Source organism: Pseudophryne corroboree, chromosome 5, assembly GCF_028390025.1.
Source record: "Pseudophryne corroboree isolate aPseCor3 chromosome 5, aPseCor3.hap2, whole genome shotgun sequence".
Taxonomy (NCBI): domain Eukaryota; kingdom Metazoa; phylum Chordata; class Amphibia; order Anura; family Myobatrachidae; genus Pseudophryne; species Pseudophryne corroboree.
Window position 1 is genome coordinate 293,764,254 of NC_086448.1, and position 21,664 is coordinate 293,785,917.

The 21,664-nt window shown below is 48.8% G+C and overlaps 1 protein-coding gene across 1 annotated transcript in view; it reads left to right on the plus strand.

The window, feature by feature from the left end:
- The window catches only part of KIF15 (kinesin family member 15), a 438,779-nt gene that overhangs the window by 56,961 nt on the left and 360,154 nt on the right, over positions 1–21,664 (plus strand). The window contains exons 4-5 of the mRNA XM_063922408.1: positions 3,665–3,741; positions 10,525–10,562. Coding sequence (XP_063778478.1) covers positions 3,665–3,741; positions 10,525–10,562 — 115 coding nt within the window. The remainder of the gene's footprint in view (positions 1–3,664; positions 3,742–10,524; positions 10,563–21,664) is intronic.

A 21,664-nucleotide genomic window follows, 5' to 3' on the forward strand; every position in this document is an offset into this window, starting at 1 on the left:
TACCTGCATGTCCCAATTTGCCCTTCACATCAAGGGTACCTCAGGTTCGTGGTGCAAAACTGTCATTATCAGTTTCGGACGCTGCCGTTTGGATTGTCCACGGCACCTCGGGTCTTTACCAAGGTAATGGCCGAAATGATGATTCTTCTGCGAAGAAGAGGCGTATTAATTATCCCTTACTTGGACGATCTCCTGATAAGGGCAAGGTCCAGAGAACAGCTGGAGGACGGAGTAGCACTAACCCAAGTAGTGCTGCAACAACACGGGTGGATTCTGAATTTTCCAAAATCTCAGTTGACCCCGACAACACGTCTGCTGTTCCTGGGAATGATTCTGGACACGGTTCAGAAAAAGGTGTTTCTTCCGGAGGAGAAAGCCAAGGAGTTATCCGAACTTGTCAGGAACCTCCTAAAACCAGGAAAAGTGTCTGCATCAATGCACAAGAGTCCTGGGAAAGATGGTGGCTTCTTACGAAGCAATCCCATTCGGCAGATTACACGCACGAACTTTTCAGTGGGATCTGCTGGACAAATGGTCCGGATCGCATCTGCAGATGCATCAGCGGATAACCTTATCGCCACGGACAAGGGTGTCTCTTCTGTGGTGGTTGCAGAGTGCTCATCTGTTAGAAGGCCGCAGATTCGGCATACAGGACTGGGTCCTGGTGACCACGGATGCCAGTCTGAGAGGCTGGGGAGCGGTCACACAGGGAAGAAACTTCCAGGGAGTATGGTCAAGCCTGGAGATGTCTCTTCACATAAATATACTGGAGCTAAGAGCGATTTACAATGCTCTAAGCCTGGCAAAACCCCTGCTTCAGGGTCAGCCGGTGTTGATCCAGTCGGACAACATCACGGCAGTCGCCCACGTAAACAGACAGGGCGGCACAAGAAGCAGGAGAGCAATGGCAGAAGCTGCAAGGATTCTTCGCTGGGCGGAAGATCATGTGATAGCACTGTCAGCAGTGTTCATTCCGGGAGTGGACAACTGGGAAGCAGACTTCCTCAGCAGACACGATCTACACTCGGGAGAGTGGGGACTTCATCCAGAAGTTTTCCACATGATTGTGAACCGTTGGGAAAAACCAAAGGTGGATATGATGGCGTCTCGCCTCAACAAAAAACTGGACAGGTATTGCGCCAGGTCAAGAGACCCTCAGGCAATAGCTGTGGACGCTCTGGTAACACCGTGGGTGTTCCAGTCAGTGTATGTGTTTCCTCCTCTGCCTCTCATACCCAAAGTACTGAGAATTATACGGCAAAGGGGAGTAAGAACGATACTCGTGGCTCCGGATTGGCCAAGAAGAACTTGGTACCCGGAACTTCAGGAGTTGCTCACGGAAAATCCGTGGCCTCTACCTCTAAGACGGGACCTGATTCAGCAGGGACCGTGTCTATTCCAAGACTTACCGCGGCTGCGTTTGACGGCGTGGCGGTTGAACGCCGAATTCTAAGGGAAAAAGGCATTCCGGAAGAGGTCATTCCTACACTGGTTAAAGCCAGGAAGGAGGTGACTGCACAACATTATCACCGCATTTGGAGAAAATATGTTGCGTGGTGTGAGGCCAGGAAGGCCCCCACGGAGGAATTTCAACTGGGTCGATTCCTACAATTCCTGCAAACAGGATTGTCTATGGGCCTCAAATTGGGGTCCATTAAGGTTCAAATTTCGGCCCTTTCGATTTTCTTCCAGAAAGAATTGGCTTCAGTTCCTGAAGTCCAGACTTTTGTTAAAGGAGTACTACATATACAGCCCCCGGTTGTGCCCCCTGTGGCTCCGTGGGACCTTAATGTAGTTTTGGATTTTCTCAAATCCCATTGGTTTGAGCCACTCAAATCGGTGGATTTGAAATATCTTACGTGGTAAGTAACCATGCTACTGGCACTGGCTTCAGCCAGGAGAGTATCAGAATTGGCGGCTTTATCGTATAAAAGCCCATATCTGATTTTCCATTCGGACAGGGCAGAACTGCGGACGCGTCCTCATTTTCTGCCTAAGGTGGTGTCAGCGTTTCATCTGAACCAGCCTATTGTGGTGCCTGCGGCTACTAGCGATTTGGAAGATTCCAAGTTGCTGGACGTTGTCAGGGCATTGAAAATATACATTTCAAGGACGGCTGGAGTCAGAAAATCTGACTCGCTGTTTATACTGTATGCACCCAACAAGCTGGGTGCTCCTGCTTCTAAGCAGACGATTGCTCGTTGGATTTGTAGCACAATTCAACTTGCACATTCTGTGGCAGGCCTGCCACAGCCTAAATCTGTCAAGGCCCATTCCACAAGGAAGGTGGGCTCATCCTGGGCGGCTGCCCGAGGGGTCTCGGCATTACAACTCTGCCGAGCAGCTACGTGGTCGGGGGAGAACACGTTTGTAAAATTCTACAAATTTGATACCCTGGCTAAAGAGGACCTGGAGTTCTCTCATTCGGTGCTGCAGAGTCATCCGCACTCTCCCACCCGTTTGGGAGCTTTGGTATAATCCCCATGGTCCTGACGGAGTCCCAGCATCCACTAGAACGTCAGAGAAAATAAGATTTTACTTACCGATAAATCTATTTCTCGTAGTCCGTAGTGGATGCTGGGCGCCCATCCCAAGTGCGGATTGTCTGCAATACTTGTACATAGTTATTGTTACAAAAAATTCGGGTTGTTATTGTTGTGAGCCGTCTGTTCAGAGGCTCCTACGTTTATCATACTGTTAACTGGGTTCAGATCACAAGTTGTACGGTGTGATTGGTGTGGCTGGTATGAGTCTTACCCGGGATTCAAAATCCTTCCTTATTGTGTACGCTCGTCCGGGCACAGTATCCTAACTGAGGCTTGGAGGGGGGTCATAGGGGGAGGAGCCAGTGCACACCACCTGATCCTAAAGCTTTATTTTTGTGCCCTGTCTCCTGCGGAGCCGCTAATCCCCATGGTCCTGACTGAGTCCCAGCATCCACTACGGACTACGAGAAATAGATTTATCGGTAAGTAAAATCTTATTTTTTCATGTTTGGGAGAGCAATATAGTAACTTCCTACAGATTATAAAAAAAAAACTAATACAATGTTCACCACTTAAATACTGAATGGTACGAAAGAAGAATACTGCTGGGATACCCCCCCCCCCCCCCCCCCTCACCCTTCCCCTACCATTGTAGTGGACTCTTGAGCCTATGCATTGTCAAAGGAGGAAAATGTTCCAGAGACCTGGCCTCTTCGCATGGGTGGTCTTCTGTTTGCCGGCGGTCGGGCTCCCGGCGCTCAGTATACCGGCGCCGGGAGCCCGACAGCCGGCATACCGACAATTATTTTCCCTCGTGGGGGTCCACGACCCCCATAGAGGGAGAATAAAATAGTGTGGCGCGCGTAGCGCGCCACCGTGCCCGTAGCGTGGCGAGCGCAGCGAGCCCGCAAGGGGCTCATTTGCGCTCGCCAAGCTGTCGGTAAGCCGGCGGTCGGGCTCCCGGCGCCGGGATGCTGGTCGCCGGGAGCCCGACCGCCGGCCAGCCGTAGTGAACCCTTAAATAGACCCCATAATCTGTCTTACAAGTTCAGAACCACTGTTTTAAACCATTAAACCTAAAAGTTTCAGTGTCTGGGTTAAGGCTTTGGAATCTGCAGATGTATTTGGTACCACATGCATTTTAAGAGTGGTGTATATGATGTACCTCTATTTTTCAGGAATCCGTGTTTTCAAGTGTGGCAAAAAACATTGTGGAATCCTGCATGAATGGCTACAATGGAACAATCTTTGCTTAGTAAGTTAATCACACGTGTGATCAGGCTAATTTCCAATTTTGTATTGCATGTTTTATATCTTGAATTTCTTACTATTCCAAAGTAAATTATTTTTACTGTTACCCATACATAGACAAAAAGACATCTGTTGCACTAAGTGTTACATGTGATAATAGAAGGAAAAGGCTACTTTGACTAATGCAGTTGTTGTAGGGGATACAGAATGTATCCACCTGAGAATGAAGAAAAGGTTTTTAGAACATTGCTGCCAATGTAAAAACCTTATGTACATTTCTCTAACGTCCTAGTGGATGCTGGGGACTCCGTAAGGACCATGGGGAATAGACGGGCTCCGCAGGAGACAGGGCACTTTAAGAAAGAATTTGGATACTGGTGTGCTCTGGCTCCTCCCTCTATGTCCCTCCTCCAGACCTCAGTTTGAATCTGTGCCCGGACGAGCTGGGTGCTACTTAGTGAGCTCTCCTGAGCTTGCTAAAAAGAAAGTATTTTGTTAGGTTTTTTATTTTCAGAGAGATCTGCTGGCAACAGACTCTCTGCTACGTGGGACTGAGGGGAGAGAAGCAGCCCTACTCACTGAAGATAGGTCCTGCTTCTTAGGCTACTGGACACCATTAGCTCCAGAGGGATCGTACACAGGATCGCACCCTTGGTCGTCCGATCCCGGAGCCGCGCCGCCGTCCCCCTCGCAGAGCCAGAAGACAGAAGCCGGTGACAGAAGCAAGAAGACTTCGAAATCGGCGGCAGAAGACTCCAGTCTTCATATGAGGTAGCGCACAGCACTGCAGCTGTGCGCCAGTGCTCCCACACTAAACCCACATACTCCGGTCACTGTAGGGTGCAGGGCGCAGGGGAGGGGGGGGGGGGGGGCGCCCTGGGCTGCAATTAGAGACCTCTTTGGCAAAAGTTTGCATAATATACAGTTGGGCACTGTATATATGTATGAGCCCCCGCCAAAATTGTAAATGAAAGCGGGACAGAAGCCCGCCGTCGAGGGGGCGGGGCTTCTTCCTCAGCACTCGCCAGCGCCATGTTTTTTCTCCACAGCACCGCTGAGAGGAAGCTCCCCAGTCTCTCCCCTGCAGTTACACGGTAGAAGAGGGTAAAAAGAGAGGGGGGGCCCATAATTAGGCGCAAAAATCAATATAAACAGCAGCTACTGGGTTAACATTAAGTTACTGTGTTATTCCTGGGTTAATAGCGCTGGGGTGTGTGCTGGCATACTCTCTCTCTGTCTCTCCAAAGGGCCTTATGGGGGAATTGTCTTCAGATGAGCATTCCCTGAGTGTGTGGTGTCGGTACGTGTGTGTCGACATGTCTGAGGTAAAAGGCTCCCCTAAGGAGGAGATGGAGCAAATATGTGTGTGAGAGGGTGTCTCCGTCGACAACGCCGACACCTGTTTGGATATGTGTAATTAAGTGCTAAGGTGAATTTATTGCACAAAAGATTAGAGAACAGACAGTGAATCTACCCATGTCTGTCCCTATGTCGCAGAGACCTTTAGAGTCTCTCAATGCTCACTAACCAAAATAATAGACAGTGATATCGACACGGAGTTTGACTCCAGTGTCGACTACGATAATGCAAAGTTACAGCCAAAATGGCAGAAAAGTATTCAATATATGATTATTGTAATAAAAGATGATTTGCATATCACTGATGACTCATCTCTCCCTGACACAAGGGTACACATGTTTAAGGGGAAGAAAGCTGAGGTAAATTTCCCTCCTCTCATGAAGAAAGAGTGTGAATCTCCAGACAAGAGACTGCAGTTTCCCACAAAGAATTCTCAGGCTGTATCCTTTCCCCACTAGGGCCAGGATATGATGGGAATCTTCCCCTAGGGTGTCACGTTTGCCCAAAAGGTAGCCCTGACGTAACAGCTATTCTCAGGGATCCTGCAGATAGCGTGCACATTCTGGTACACTACTCAGACCAGCGATTGTGTCGGCATGGGTTTATAGCGCTGTGGCAGCGTGGACAGGTACCTTATCAGCAGAGATTGAGACCCTAGTATATATATATATATATATATATATAGATATATATGTATATATAGAGATATATATTTATTAAAGATGCTGTCTTAAGAGATATGTATATATAAAACATGCCCAAAGAGACACGAGTATACTGGGTCCTAGAGTCAAAGCTATGTCGATTTCTGCTTGACGTGTCCTGTAGAATATGCAATGGACAGATGATGCCGACTTAAGAGGCATATGGAAGGCTGAGGATTGGGTGGAGAAGGGTTCTCGGACCTGGTCTCCACAGCTATAGCTGGTAATTCTGATATTTTGCCTTATATTCCTGCACAGCCTAGGATAGTACGACATTATCAAATGCAGCCTTTCGAATAAAGAAACAAAGTCTGAGGTGCGTCCTTCTTGCCATAGGCAGAGGAAAGAAGCTGCACAACACAGCTAGTTCCCAAGAACAGAAGTCCTCCCCGGCCTCTACAAAAATCCACCGCATGTCGCTGGGGCTCCACAGGCGGAGCTAGGCCCGGTGGGGGCACGCCTTCGTAAGTTCAGCCACAAGTGGGTTCACTCCCTGTTAGATCCCTGGGCAATAGATATTGTGTCTCAGGGATACAAGCTGGACTTTGAGAAGATGCCCTCTCACCGACGGCCCTGCCGGCTTCCCCCCACGAGAGGGAAACAGTGTTAACTGCAATTCATAAATTGTATCTTCAACAGGTGGTGGTCAAGGTTCCCCTCCTTCAACAAGGAGGGGGTTATTATTCGACCATGTTGTAGTCCCGAAACCAGACGGTTCGGTCAGACCCATATTGAATTTAAAATCCCTGAACATATACCTGAAAAGGTTCAGGTTCAAGATGGAATCGCTAAGAGCGGCCATTGCAAGCCTGAAAGAGGGAGATTTTATGGTGACTCGGGACATAAAGGATGCATACCTTCATGTCCTCATTTATCCACCTCATCAGGCGTACCTCAGGCGGTACGGGATTGTCATTACCAATTTCAGACGTTGCCGTTTGGTCTCTCCACGGCCTTGAGAATATTCACCAAGGTAATGGCGGAAATGATGGTGCTCCTGCGGAAGCAAAGTGTCACTATTATCACGTACTTGGACGATCTCCTCATAAAAGCGAGATCAAGAGAGCAGTTGCTGAACAGCGTATCACTTTCTCTGGAAGTGTAACAGGAACACGGCTGGATTCTATATATTCCAAAGTCGCAGTTGGTTCCTACAGCTCATCTGCCTCTCCTAGGCATGATCCTAGACACAGACCAGAAAAGAGTTTATCTCCTGATAGAGAGAGCTCAGGAGCTCGTGACACTGGTCAGGAATCTATTAAAACCAAAACAGGTGTTAGTGCATCACTGCACTCGAGTCCTGGGAAGGAGGGTGGCATACGAGGCCATTGCCTTCGGCAGGTTCCATGCGAGGACTTTCCAATGGGACTTACTGGACAAGTGGTCCGGATCACATCTTCAGATTAATCACCCTATCCCCCAGGGCCAGGGTGTCTCTCCTGTGGTAGCTGCAGAGTGCTCACCTTCTCGAAGGTCGCAGATTCGGCATTCAGGACTGGGTCCTGGTGACCACGGATGCAAGCCTCTGAGGGTGGGGGGCAGTCACACACGGAAGAAATTTCCAAGGGCTGTGGTCAAGGCAGGAGACTTGCATTCACATCAATATCCTGGAACTAAGGGCCATATACAACACCCTAAGTCAAGCAGAGACCCTGCTTCGCGACCAACCGGTTCTGATTCAGTCAGACAATATCACCGCAGTGGCTCATGTAAACTGCCAAGGCGGCACAAGGAGCAGGGTGGCGATGGTAGAAGCCACCAGAATTCTTCGCTGGGCGGAGAATCACGTAAGCGCACTGTCAGCAGTGTTCATTCCGGGAGTGGACAACTGGGAAGCAGACTTCCTCAGCAGGCACGACCTCCACCCGGGAGAGTGGGGACTTCATCAAGAAGTCTTCACGCAGATTGCAAGTCGGTGGGAACTGCCACAGGTGGACATGATGGCATCCCGCCTCAACAAAAAGCTGCAGAGATATTGCGCCAGGTCAAGAGACCCTCAGGCGATAGCTGTGGACGCACTGGTGACACCGTGGGTGTTCCCGTCGGTCTATGTATTTCCTCCTCTTCCTCTCATACCCAAGGTGCTGAGAATCATAAGGAAAAGAGGAGTGAGAACAATACTATTTGTTCCGGATTGGCCAAGAAGGACTTGGTATCCAGATCTGCAAGAAATACTCACAGAGGACCCGTGGTCTCTGCCTCTAAGACAGGACTTGTGCAACAGGGTCCCTGTTTGTTCCTAGACTTGCTGCGTTTGACGGCATGGCGGTTGAACGCCGGATCCTAGCAGAAAAAGGCATTCCGGATGAGGTCATTCCTACGCTGATAGAGGCTAGGAAGGATGTGACGGCTCAACATTATCACCGTATATGGCAAAAATATGTTGCTTGGTGTGAGGCCAGGAATGCCCCTACGGAGGAATTCCAGCTGGGCCGTTTTCCTTCACTTCCTACAGTCAGGAGTGACTTTGGGCCTGAAATTGGTTTCCATTAAGGTCCAGATTTCGGTCCTATCCATTTTCTTTCAAAAAGAACTGGCTTCTCTTCCTGAAGTTCAGACGTTGTAAAGGGAGTGCTGCATATTCAGCCCCCTTTTGTGCCTCCAGTGGCACCTTGGGATCTTAACGTGGTGTTGAGTTTCCTGAAGTCACACTGGTTTGAGCCACTCAAAACCGTGGAGTTAAAATTTCTCACGTGGAAGGTGGTCATGCTAGTAGCTTTGGCTTCAGCTAGGCGTGTGTCAGAATTAGCGGCTTTGTCACATAAAAGCCCCTATCTGGTTTTCCATATGGACAGGGCAGAATTGCGGACCCGTCCACAATTTCTGCCAAAAGTGGTGTCATCTTTTCATATGAACCAACCTATTGTGGTGCCTGTGGCTACTCGTGGCTTGGAGGATTCAGAGTTGCTGGATGTGGTCAGGGCTTTGAAGGTTTATGTAGCCAGAACGGCTAGAGTCAGGAAAACTGACTCGCTGTTTATCCTGTATGCATCCAACAAGCTGGGTGCTCCTGCTTCAAAGCAAACTATTGCTCGCTGGATCTGTAACACGATTCAGCAGGCTCATTCTGCGGCTGGTTTGCCGCTTCCAAAATCAGTAAAAGCCCACTCCACAAGGAAGGTGGGCTCTTCTTGGGCGGCTGCCCGAGGGGTTTCGGCATTACAGCTTTGCCGAGCAGCTACTTGGTCAGGTTCAAACACACTTGCAAAGTTTTACAAGTTTGATACCCTGGCTGAGGAGGACCTTGTGTTTGCTCATTCGGTGCTGCAGAGTCATCCGCACTCTCCTGCCCGTTTGGGAGCTTTGGTATAATCCCCATGGTCCTTACGGAGTCCCCAGCATCCACTAGGACGTTAGAGAAAATAAGATTTTACTTACCGGGAAATATATTTCTCGTAGTCCGTAGTGGATGCTGGGCGCCCGTCCCAAGTGCGGACTTCTTCTGCAATACTTGTATATAGTTATTGCTTAAATAAGGGTTATTTTGTGGTTGCATCAGGGTTGATCTGATGCTCCGTTGTTGTTCATACTGTTAACTGGGTAAGTTTATCACAAGTTATACGGTGTGATTGGTGTGACTGGTATGAGTCTTGCCCTGGATTCCAAAATCCTTTCCTTGTACTGTCAGCTCTTCCGGGCACAGTTTCTCTAACTGAGGTCTGGAGGAGGGACATAGAGGGAGGAGCAGAGCACACCAGTATCCAAATTCTTTCTTAAAGTGCCCTGTCTCCTGCGGAGCCCGTCTATTCCCCATGGTCCTTACGGAGTCCCCAGCATTCACTACGGACTACGAGAAATAGATTTACCGGTAAGTAAAATCTTTTTTTTTTTCCTGTTACAATCTACATTGGGGCTGGGGCAAAAAAAAGTGTTTTGTTCTTTTTTAAAACCATTGTAGTTTACATTTTTTTTAATCCTGCTTAGTATGTTAATACCGTGAAGCACTGCAACTATATTTATTAGAAACCTTGATCAACCATGTTTTAATGCTTTCTAACATAATCAACCTAAATTTGGGTTGTTCATATTAGAAACCATTAAAACATGTTTGATCGAGGTTTCTAATAAATATATTAAGCAAAATGCATTTTTTTTCCATTAAAATATTAATGGAAGAAAAAATGGCTTAAACAAAAAACTTAATTGAAAAAAAAAAAAAAATGTTTTTTCAACCCTGATCTACGCAGACTGAGTCATACTACATTTTAGTTTAAATTGCTATCTATTTTTTTGTTTTTGTTTTAGGCAAGGGTGATAATGTAATAGCCTGTGAGCTGTAGGCTGTGCAGAAAATTCTGACGAGTCTTGCTGTATTTTTAACACAGTACTTTATAAGACAAAACCATCCCGGTTTTGCCTTGCAAATAATTGCTCCAGACTTGCTGGAATTCCCGCACAGGCTGTTACATTATCCCCATAGTCTTAATACTGCATTGTCCGTTTCCAGGCAGCAACAATAATGTATTACACTACAATGCTGCTGTTTGAAATGCATTTGGAAATTTTTTTACATTTTTGTGGAGCACAAAGTGATAAATCTTGCAGTTACCAGCAGTTTACGAAGGCTGTTACTGTCATTCTTCCGATATATTCTAGGTTAGCAATATACCTCAGAAATATTACCCATGTCTAATGTAATAGCATTTTGCAGTGGTGTGGGAGATTTTATTTTTAACTTATGTCGATTAATAGAGTAAAGGCCTTCTATCTCTTGTTTCTTATAGTGGCCAGACTGGTTCAGGCAAGACCTTTACGATGCTGGGTGAGTGTAATAAGTTTTCTGTTCCTGTACTTTTGTAGACATGGCAAATTGTATTATAGCTACAGAGGTGTTCTCCCTCACGTTACCGCATGTGCGTATAAGTGGTTATTGCAACTAGCCGCGTCTGCGTGTGATCCTATGGATCACAGGTGCATATGTAGTGCACAGCTGCGGATACACTAGTCAGGGCAAATGACTTGTGTTTGCTGTGACTAGCGGTTAAGATGAGCAAGGACTCATCTGTAGTGTGTAGCCTATATAATGACTTCACTTGACTGGACAGAGGGGTAGATGTATGAAAGTGTGATAGCTGTGAAATCAGTAACTGCACGTTATGTGCTGCAGTTACCGCTTCCCTGCATGTAATAATGCAGGGAAGTGATCAGAGTGACAGGGCGTTATTCACCTCTGCCATTATTGACGCCGCTATACTTTGATATGATGCCATAATGGTGTGCCAAGTAATGAATGATCAGTGGCAATGACTGTTCCGACAACTGCATCTATCTATTTTGGCAGCTGTCGTTGCTGCACCACACATTACAGTTCCATGGATAGGACTCACCGAGTAAACTGTTAGTTACTGTGAGCAGGCAGAGCGCTGGACCGCAGACTGTGGGCTGGTTTCATAGAGAATAGCCAGTCTCTTCCACTGATGTGGCTGCCTAATTAATTCCTAAACCTGACCTATCCCACCAGCAGGTATACTAGTGACAGAATGTTTCAGGTAGGTTAAGTTAGAGGAGACTCAGATGGGTGGATTCCCATAAAAGTACTTCAACAAATAACCTGAATATATAAATATGATTTTTTTGTATACTTACCTAAGGTTATTGATTAATTCAGCAGATGTTTAATGCTTGACATGAAAACTTAAGGGCTCTATGTACTAAGCCTTGGAGAAAGATAAAAGTTTCAACCAATTGTGTCCTAACTGCCATGTCACAGGCTGCGTTTGAAAAATGACAGCCAGGAGCTGGTTGGTACTTTATCACCATCCACTTTACCTCTTTCCAAGGCGAAGTACATAGACCCCATAATCTGTTACCACAAGGGATGGAGCAGACATTCAGCCCATGCTGAGTTTGCTGTGTGGAATCTCAAATAAGGCACTACTATGTCACAGAAGGCTTTTTCTCGATCTATGCATTTCAAAGGGCTCTATTTAGTAAAGTGGTGTGTAAAATATTTGCACATTTGGCTGATTTTTGGACGACTGTTTGGGCTCGATTCAATTCAGCGCATATTGAATCGCACCAGCATTTAGCTCCTGGTGCAATTCAATTCAGTGCGATGTGACGCCCAATGAGAGGACCTCTTCTCGCACTCCCGGAGGGAGCAGAAATCCAACAAAAGTGCTGGCGCAATGCTGATTTCTCTAGCATCCATAAGGGATACTGGGGAATCTAGTACGATGGGGTAGAGATGGGGTGCAAAGGAGCCAGTGCACTTGAAATTTCTTTAACTGGGTGTGCTGGGTCCTCCCCTCTATGCCCCCTCTTACAGGCAGTTTAGAAAAAAGTGCCCTCAGGAGAGGATGTACATCTCTGAGCTCCAGAGAGATTTCTTCAATTTCATTTTCATGTTTGTTGTTTTCGGTATGCTGTTTGGGCATCAGCATACCTGTACCGTCGGAGTTAGGGGGAGGTTGGTCACCGGCCTTTTCGAGGTGCAGAGCCGCTTCCCCGCTGCAGGACCACTGTCCTGAGGGGTGGTTGTTCAGCGGGGCACTGCGCAGCACGCCGCACACCAGCAACACTGCCTGAAGGTGACATCTGTGGTGAGTACAAACCGGGGGCCCCCGCTAGCGGGTTCCCCCTGTTCACTGTGCAGCTGAACGCGGGTGCAGCGTACGGGACTCTTCCGTGGGGGTCCCGCTAAGAACCCCCATGTAGACTGGCCCAAAACCTTTTAGACTAGCACTACTTGTGATGTTTTTAATCTGAAAGGAGACTTTGCCAATATAATATATCACTATAGCTCCAGTGCCATTGGAGGGGACGGAGCTTCCTCAGAGCAAGACCAGAGGCATTCTGGCACCTTCCTCTGCTTACTGCAGTCATCCACAGCACACGCAGCGCTTCCTGACTCCTCAGCCACGCTGGATATCTGGTACAGGGTGTAGCAAAGGGGGAGAGCTGCTATTGTACACTATCTGGGTCCTCTACAGGACATAATTTGTTAGTGTTTACTGTGATATAGTTAGCTGACAGCCTCACTGGGGCTGTACAGCTAAGGATGTGTAGGTGTCCTTCTCTGTGTGTCTCCTCTCACATACAGTAGGGAAGGCTCCATTATCTGATTGTTTCATGTGAACAATGCAGCCAATCTTCACAACTTAAGGGACTGGGGGAGAGGGTCCATAGCCCCACTGGCTAGGGTCTCTTAAAACTATGATGTCAGATATGTCATCCCAGCTCACTGCTAATGTACAGAAAACTCAGCTACTACAACAAGCTGTTGCAGATTTAGTTAGGGCAGATGCGGCACAGCCCCCCTCTCATGCAGGACCACAAAAGCAAGGTTTACCTGCGCTACTCTCTGATACATAAAAAAAATTCCAAGTGTCCAAAAATGTTTTGTGCACTTTTCCCATTTGCTCCTGAAGGTAGGGAATTTTGGGAGGAATTCCCAGGGGCTGATGTATCAGTCTCTATACTGTCTAAAAAGGCAGTGCTGTCTGTCCCCGGGCTCCTTTACCATAAAGGACCCCGGGGACAGAAAAATAGAAACTACACTAAAGTCTATCTACACAGTATCGGGTGTATCGCAAAGGCCGGTCACAGCGGGTTGCTGGATGACCCATGCCATTCATACGTGGGCTACTCAAATTCAGGAGGGCCTCTCCGGGGATATGCTTCTGATCACTATGGTGACTCTTCTCAAACACATTCAGGACACTGCACGCGTCCTGTGTGACTTGCTCAAGGAGATGGGCAATATTAATGCAAGGACTTCTGCCATGGCAGTGTCAGCGTGCAAGGCCTTGTGATTGTGTCAGTGGAATCCAAGCGCAGTGTGGAGTGCCTCCCATTTTCTGGGGAATGGCTCTTTGGGGTTGAGTTGGATACGTGGATTTACAAAGTCACTGCAGGGAAATCCATGTTTCTCTCCTCTGGAGCCCCGCCGGCTAGGTGTTTCTAACGGGGGCCGTCTGTTCAGTCCTGTCGGTCTAACAGATTTCGTTCTAGGGCCAGAGGTGCCTCCACTGTGACTAGAGGCACCAGAGAGGAGACTGGAAACCCAGTCGTTTCAAGTTCTCAGGAGAGCACCAGTTCCTCTTCCACTGAGGCCTCGGCATGACAGTGCCCACCCACCCCAAAGGGATCTCGAGGTGGTAGCGTCACTTCAGCCGTGTCTGGGAAAGCTCCTCCCAGGATTCCGGGGTAAAGAACCTCATCTCTGAGGGCTACAAGCTGGAATTCGACGGCGCTCCTCCTCAACGATTTTTCAAATCAAGCTTCCCAGCTTTGGAGCAACAGGCCGTCCAAATAAATTGGTCCAGTCAAGTCATTGTTCCTGTGCCACTGCAACAGGAAAAGGGTTACTACGCCAACCTGTTCGTGGTACAGGCACCTGATGGTTCGGTAAGGCCCATTTCTCTGACGTCCTAGTGGATGCTGGGAACTCCGTAAGGACCATGGGGAATAGCGGGCTCCGAAGGAGGCTGGGCACTCTAGAAAGATTTATGACTACCTGGTGTGCACTGGCTCCTCCCACTATGACCCTCCTCCAAGCCTCAGTTAGATTTTGTGCCCGGCCGAGGTTGGATGCACACTAGGGGCTCTCCTGAGCCTTTAGAAAGAAAGTATAGAAATTAGGTTTTTTTATTTTCAGTGAGACCTGCTGGCAACAGGCTCACTGCAGCGAGGGACTAAGGGGAGAAGAAGCGAACCTGCCTGCTTGCAGCCAGCTTGGGCTTCTTAGGCTACTGGACACCATTAGCTCCAGAGGGATCGACCGCAGGCCCAGCCTTGGTGTTCGGTCCCGGAGCCGCGCCGCCGTCCCCCTTACAGAGCCAGAAGCAAGAAGAGGTCCGGAAAATCGGCGGCAGAAGACATCAGTCTTCACCAAGGTAGCGTACAGCACTGCAGCTGTGCGCCAATGCTCCTCACACACACTTCACACTCCGGTCACTGAGGGTGCAGGGCGCTGGGGGGGGGCGCCCTGAGAAGCAATAATAACACCTTGGCTGGCAAAAATACCACAATATATAGCCCCAGAGGCTATATATGTGGAAAATACCCCTGCCAGAATATAGGAAAAAGCGGGAGAATAGTCCGCGGAAAAGGGGCGGAGCTATCTCCTTCAGCACACTGGCGCCATTTTTCCCTCACAGCTCCGCTGGAAGGAAGCTCCCTGGCTCTCCCCTGCAGTCTACACTACAGAAAAGGGTAAAAAAGAGAGGGGGGGCACTAAATTTAGGCGCAGTATACATTTATATAAAAAAAGCAGCTATAGGGGACATAACTCAGTTAGTCCCTGCATTATATAGCGCTCTGGTGTGTGCTGGCATACTCTCACTCTGTCCCCCCAAAGGGCTTTTGTGGGTCCTGTCCTCTGTTGGAGCATTCCCTGTGTGTGTGCGGTGTGTCGGTACGGCTGTGTCGACATGTTTGATGAGGATAATGATGTGGAGACGGAGCAGATGCCTTTAGAAGGGATGTCACCCCCTGCGGGGCAGACACCTGAGTGGATGAGCTTATGGAAAGAAATGAGTGCACGTATAGACTCCTTACATAAGAAATTTGACGACATGCCAAATGTGGGACAGCCGACTTCTCAGCTCGTGCCTGTCCAGGCGTCTCAAAGGTCATCAGGGGCTCTGAAACGCCCGCTACCTCAGACCGCAGACCCAGATGTCGACACTGATACTGACACCAGTGTCGACGACGATGAGTCTAACCTGATGCCCACTAAGGCCATTCACTGCATGATTGAGGCAATAAAAGAGGTGTTACACATTTCTGATATAAACCCAAGTACCACTAAAAAGGGTATTATGTTTGGGGAGAAAAAACTACCCGTAGTTTTTCCCCCATCAGATGAATTAAATGAAGTGTGTGAAGAAGCGTGGGCTTTCCCTGATAAAGAAGGTACTAATGGCGTTCCCTTTCCCGCCAGAGGATAGGTCACGTTGGGAAACACCTCCTAGGGTGGATAAAGCGCTCACACGTTTGTCTAAAAAGGTGGCACTACCGTCTCCGGATACGGCCGCCCTCAAGGAACCTGCTGATAGAAAGCAGGAGGCGATCCTGAAGTCTGTATACACACACTCAGGCATTATACTTAGGCCAGCTATTGCGTCAGCATGGATGTGCAGTGCTGCCGCCGCGTGGTCAGATAAACTGTCAGAAAATATTGACACACTAGACAGAGACACGATCCTGCTAACCATAGACCATATCAAAGACTCAGTCTTATATATGAGAGATGCACAGAGGGAAATCTGCCGGCTGGCATCTAAAGTAAGTGCATTGTCCATTTCTGCTAGGAGAGGCTTATGGACTCGCCAGTGGACAGGAGATGCAGATTCTAAAAGGCACATGGAAGTTTTGCCTTATAAGGGTGAGGAATTATTTGGGGATGGTCTCTCGGACCTAGTTTCCACAGCAACGTCTGGGAAGTCAGCATTTTTACCCCATGTCCCCTCACAGCCTAAGAAGGCGCCGTTTTATCAGGTTCAGTCCTTTCGGACCCAGAAAAACAAGCGTGGAAAAGGCGGGTCTTTTCTGTCCAGAGGCAGAGGTAGGGGAAAAAGGCTGCAACAAACAGCAGGTTCCCAGGAGCAAAAGTCCTCCCCCGCTTCTTCTTCCAAGTCCGCCGCATGACGGTGGGGCTCCACAGGCGGAGCCAGGTATGGTGGGGGGCCGCCTCAAGAATTTCAGCGATCAGTGGGCTCGCTCACAGGTGGATCCCTGGATCCTTCAAATAGTATCTCAGGGGTACAAACTGGAATTCGAGGCGTCTCCACCCCACCGGTTCCTAAAATCTGCCTTGCCGATTGCTCCCTCAGACAGGGAGGCGGTGCTAGCGGCAATTCACAAGCTGTATTCCCAGCAGGTGATAATCAAGGTACCCCTACTTCAACAAGGCCGGGGTTACTATTCCACACTATTTGTGGTGCCGAAACCGGACGGTTCGGTGAGACCCATTTTAAATTTGAAATCCTTGAACACATACATAAAAAAATTCAAGTTCAAGATGGAATCGCTCAGGGCGGTTATTGCAAGCCTGGACGAGGGGGATTACATGGTATCCCTGGACATCAAGGATGCTTACTTGCATGTCCCCATTTACCATCCTCACCAGGAGTACCTCAGATTTGTGGTACAGGATTGCCATTACCAATTCCAGACGCTGCCGTTTGGACTGTCCACGGCACCGAGGGTATTTACCAAGGTTATGGCGGAAATGATGATACTCCTTCGAAAAAAGGGAGTTTTAATTATCCCGTACTTGGACGATCTCCTAATAAAGGCGAGATCCAAGGAACAGTTGTTGGTGGGAGTAGCACTATCTCAGGAAGTGCTGCACCAGCACGGCTGGATTCTGAATATCCCAAAGTCACAGCTGGTTCCGACGACACGGCTACTGTTCCTGGGTATGATTCTGGATACAGTCCAAAAAAAAAAGTTTCTCCCGGAGGAGAAAGCCAGGGAGTTGTCATCTCTAGTCAGAGACCTCCTGAAACCGAAACAGGTATCGGTGCATCACTGCACGCGGGTCCTGGGAAAGATGGTAGCTTCTTACGAAGCAATTCCCTTCGGCAGGTTCCATGCCAGAATCTTTCAGTGGGACCTATTGGACAAATGGTCCGGATCGCATCTTCAGATGCATCGCTTAATAACCCTGTCTCCAAGAACCAGGGTGTCTCTACTGTGGTGGCTGCAGAGTGCCCATCTTCTAGAGGGCCGCAGGTTCGGCATACAGGACTGGGTCCTGGTGACCACGAATGCCAGCCTTCGAGGCTGGGGGGCAGTCACACGGGGAAGAAACTTCCAAGGACTATGGTCGAGTCAGGAGACTTCCCTTCACATAAATATTCTGGAACTAAGGGCCATTTACAATGCCCTAAGTCAAGCAAAATCCCTGCTCCTACACTAGCCGGTGCTGATCCAGTCAGACAACATCACGGCAGTCGCCCATGTAAATCGACAGGGAGGCACAAGAAGCAGGATGACAATGGCAGAAGCCACAAGAATTCTCCGATGGGCGGAGAATCATGTACTAGCACTGTCAGCAGTGTTCATTCCGGGAGTGGACAACTGGGAAGCAGACTTCCTCAGCAGACACGACCTCCACCCGGGAGAGTGGGGACTTCATCCAGAAGTCTTCCAGATGCTGGTAAACCGTTGGGAAAAACCACAGGTGGACATGATGGCGTCCCGCCTCAACAAAAAGTTAAAAAGATATTGCGCCAGGTCAAGGGACCCTCAGGCGATAGCTGTGGACGCTCTAGTGACACCGTGGGTGTACCAGTCGGTTTATGTGTTCCCTTCTCTGCCTCTCATACCAAAGGTATTGAGAATAATAAGAAAGCGAGGAGTAAACACAATTCTCGTGGTTCCGGATTGGCCAAGACGAGCGTGGTACCCGGAACTTCAAGAGATGATCTCAGAGGACCCGTGGCCTCTGCCGCTCAGACAGGACCTGCTACAGCAGGGGCCCTGTCTGTTCCAAGACTTACCGCGGCTGCGTTTGACGGCATGGCGGTTGAACGCCGGATCCTGAAGGAAAAGGGTATTCCGGAAGAAGTCATTCCTACGCTTATTAAAGCCAGGAAAGATGTTACGGCAAATCATTATCACCGCATATGGCGGAAATATGTTGCATGGTGCGAGGCCAAAAAGGCCCCAACAGAGGAATTTCAACTAGGTCGATTTCTGCATTTCCTGCAAGCAGGAGTGAATATGGGCCTAAAACTAGGCTCCATTAAAGTACAGATCTCGGCTCTGTCGATTTTCTTTCAAAAAGAACTAGCTTCAGTACCTGAAGTTCAGACATTTGGGAAAGGAGTGCTGCATATTCAGCCCCCGTTTGTGCCTCCTGTGGCACCTTGGGATCTCAACGTGGTGTTGAGTTTCTTAAAATCACATTGGTTTGAGCCACTAAAAACCGTGGATCTAAAATATCTCACGTGGAAAGTGGTCATGTTATTGGCCTTGGCTTCAGCCAGGCGAGTGTCGGAATTGGCGGCTTTATCATGTAAAAGCGCTTATCTGATTTTCCATATGGATAGGGCAGAATTGAGGACTCGTCCCCAGTTTCTCCCTAAGGTGGTGTCAGCGTTTCACCTGAACCAGCCTATTGTGGTGCCTGCGGCTACTAGGGATTTGGAGGACTCCAAGTTGCTAGACGTTGTCAGGGCCCTGAAAATATGTTTCCAGGACGGCTGGAGTCAGAAAATCTGACTCGCTGTTTATCCTGTATGCACCCAACAAGCTGGGTGCTCCTGCTTCTAAGCAGACTATTGCTCGCTGGATTTGTAGTACAATTCAGCTTGCACAGTCTGTGGCAGGCCTGCCACAGCCAAAATCTGTAAATGCCCATTCCACAAGGAAGGTGGGCTCATCTTGGGCGGCTGCCCGAGGGGTCTCGGCTTTACAACTTTGCCGAGCAGCTACTTGGTCAGGGGCAAACACGTTTGCAAAATTCTACAAATTTGATACCCTGGCTGAGGAGGACCTTGAGTTCTCTCATTCGGTGCTGCAGAGTCATCCGCACTCTCCCGCCCGTTTGGGAGCTTTGGTATAATCCCCATGGTCCTTACGGAGTCCCCAGCATCCACTAGGACTTCAGAGAAAATAAGAATTTACTCACCGGTAATTCTATTTCTCGTAGTCCGTAGTGGATGCTGGGCGCCCATCCCAAGTGCGGATTGTCTGCAATACTTGTAAATAGTTATTGCTAACTAAAGGGTTATTGTTGAGCCATCTGTTGAGAGGCTCAGTTGTTTTCATACTGTCAAACTGGATATAGTATCACGAGTTGTACGGTGTGATTGGTGTGGCTGGTATGAGTCTTACCCGGGATTCAAAATCCTTCCTTATTATGTCAGCTCGTCCGGGCACAGTGTCCTAACTGAGGCTTGGAGGAGGGTCATAGTGGGAGGAGCCAGTGCACACCAGGTAGTCATAAATCTTTCTAGAGTGCCCAGCCTCCTTCGGAGCCCGCTATTCCCCATGGTCCTTACGGAGTTCCCAGCATCCACTACGGAGTACGAGAAATAGAATTACCGGTGAGTAAATTCTTATTTTCTCTGACGTCCTAGTGGATGCTGGGAACTCCGTAAGGACCATGGGGAATAGCGGCTCCGCAGGAGTCTGGGCACAACTAAAAGAAAGCTTTTAGACTACCTGGTGTGCACTGGCTCCTCCCACTATGACCCTCCTCCAAGCCTCAGTTAGATTTTTGTGCCCGGCCGAGCTGGATGCACACTAGGGGCTCTCCTGAGCTCTTAGAAAGAAAGTATAATTTAGGTTTTTTATTTTACAGTGAGACCTGCTGGCAACAGGCTCACTGCAACGAGGGACTAAGGGGAGAAGAAGCGAACCTACCTGCTTGCAGTTAGCTTGGGCTTCTTAGGCTACTGGACACCATTAGCTCCAGAGGGATCGACCGCATGGAACTGGCCTTGGTGTTCGGTCCCGGAGCCGCGCCGCCGTCCCCCTTACAGAGCCAGAAGCAAGAAGAAGTCCGGAAAATCGGCGGCATGAAGACTTCTGTCTTCACCAAGGTAGCGCACACCACTGCAGCTGTGCGCCATTGCTCCTCATACACACTTCACACACCGGTCACTGAAGGTGCAGGGCGCTGGGGGGTGGCGCCCTGAGCAGCAATAAAAACACCTTGGCTGGCAAAACAATCACAGTATATAGCCCCAGAGGCTATATATGTGATAATTACCCCTGCCAGAATCCTTAAAAAAGCGGGAGAAAAGTCCGCGAAAAAGGGGCGGAGCATCTCCCTCAACACACTGGCGCCATTTCTCCCTCACAGTTCCGCTGGAAGGAAGCTCCCTGGCTCTCCCCTGCAGTCTACACTACAGAAAAGGGTAAAAAAGAGAGGGGGGGCACTAAATTTAGGCGCAGTAAATATTATAGCAGCTATAGGGGACATAATTCAGTTAGTCCCTGCATTATATAGCACTCTGGTGTGTGCTGGCATACTCTCTCTCTGTCTCCCCAAAGGGCTTCTGTGGGGTCCTGTCCTCTGTTAGAGCATTCCCGGTGTGTGTGCGGTGTGTCGGTACGGCTGTGTCGACATGTTCGATGAGGAAAATTATGTGGAGGCGGAGCAGATGCCTATAGAAGTGATGTCACCCCCTGCGGGGCAGACACCTGAGTGGATGGTTTTATGGAAGGAATTACGTGCAAGTGTCGACTCCTTACACAAAAAATTTGACAACATGCCAAATGCGGGACAGCCAGCTTCTCAGCTCGTGCCTGCCCAGGTGTCTCAAAGGCCATCATGGGCTCTAAAACGCCCGCTACCTCAGATGGCAGACGCAGATGTCGACACGGATACTGATACCAGTGTCGACGACTGAGTCAAATCTAATGTCCACTAGGGCCATTCGTTGCATGATTGAGGCAATGAAGGAGGTATTACACATTTCGGATATAAACCCAAGTACCACTAAAAAGGGTATTATGTTTGGGGAGAAAAAACTACCCGTAGTTTTTCCCCCATCTGAAGAATTAAATGAAGTGTGTGAAGAAGCGTGGGCTTTCCCCGATAAAAGATTGGTAATCCCTAAAAAATTACTAATGGCGTTCCCTTTCCCGCCAGAGGATAGGGCACGTTGGGAAACACCTCCTAGGGTGGATAAAGCGCTCACACGTTTGTCTAAAAAGGTGGCACTTCCGTCTCCGGATACGGCCGCCCTAAAGGAGCCTGCGGATAGAAAGCAGGAGGCGATCCTGAAGTCTGTATATACACACTCAGGCATTATACTTAGACCAGCTATTGTGTCAGCATGGATGTGCAGTGCTGCCGCTGCATGGTCAGATTCCCTGTCAGAAAATATTGACACCCTAGACAGGGACACTATTCTCCTAACCATAGAGCATATAAAAGACTCAGTCTTATACATGAGA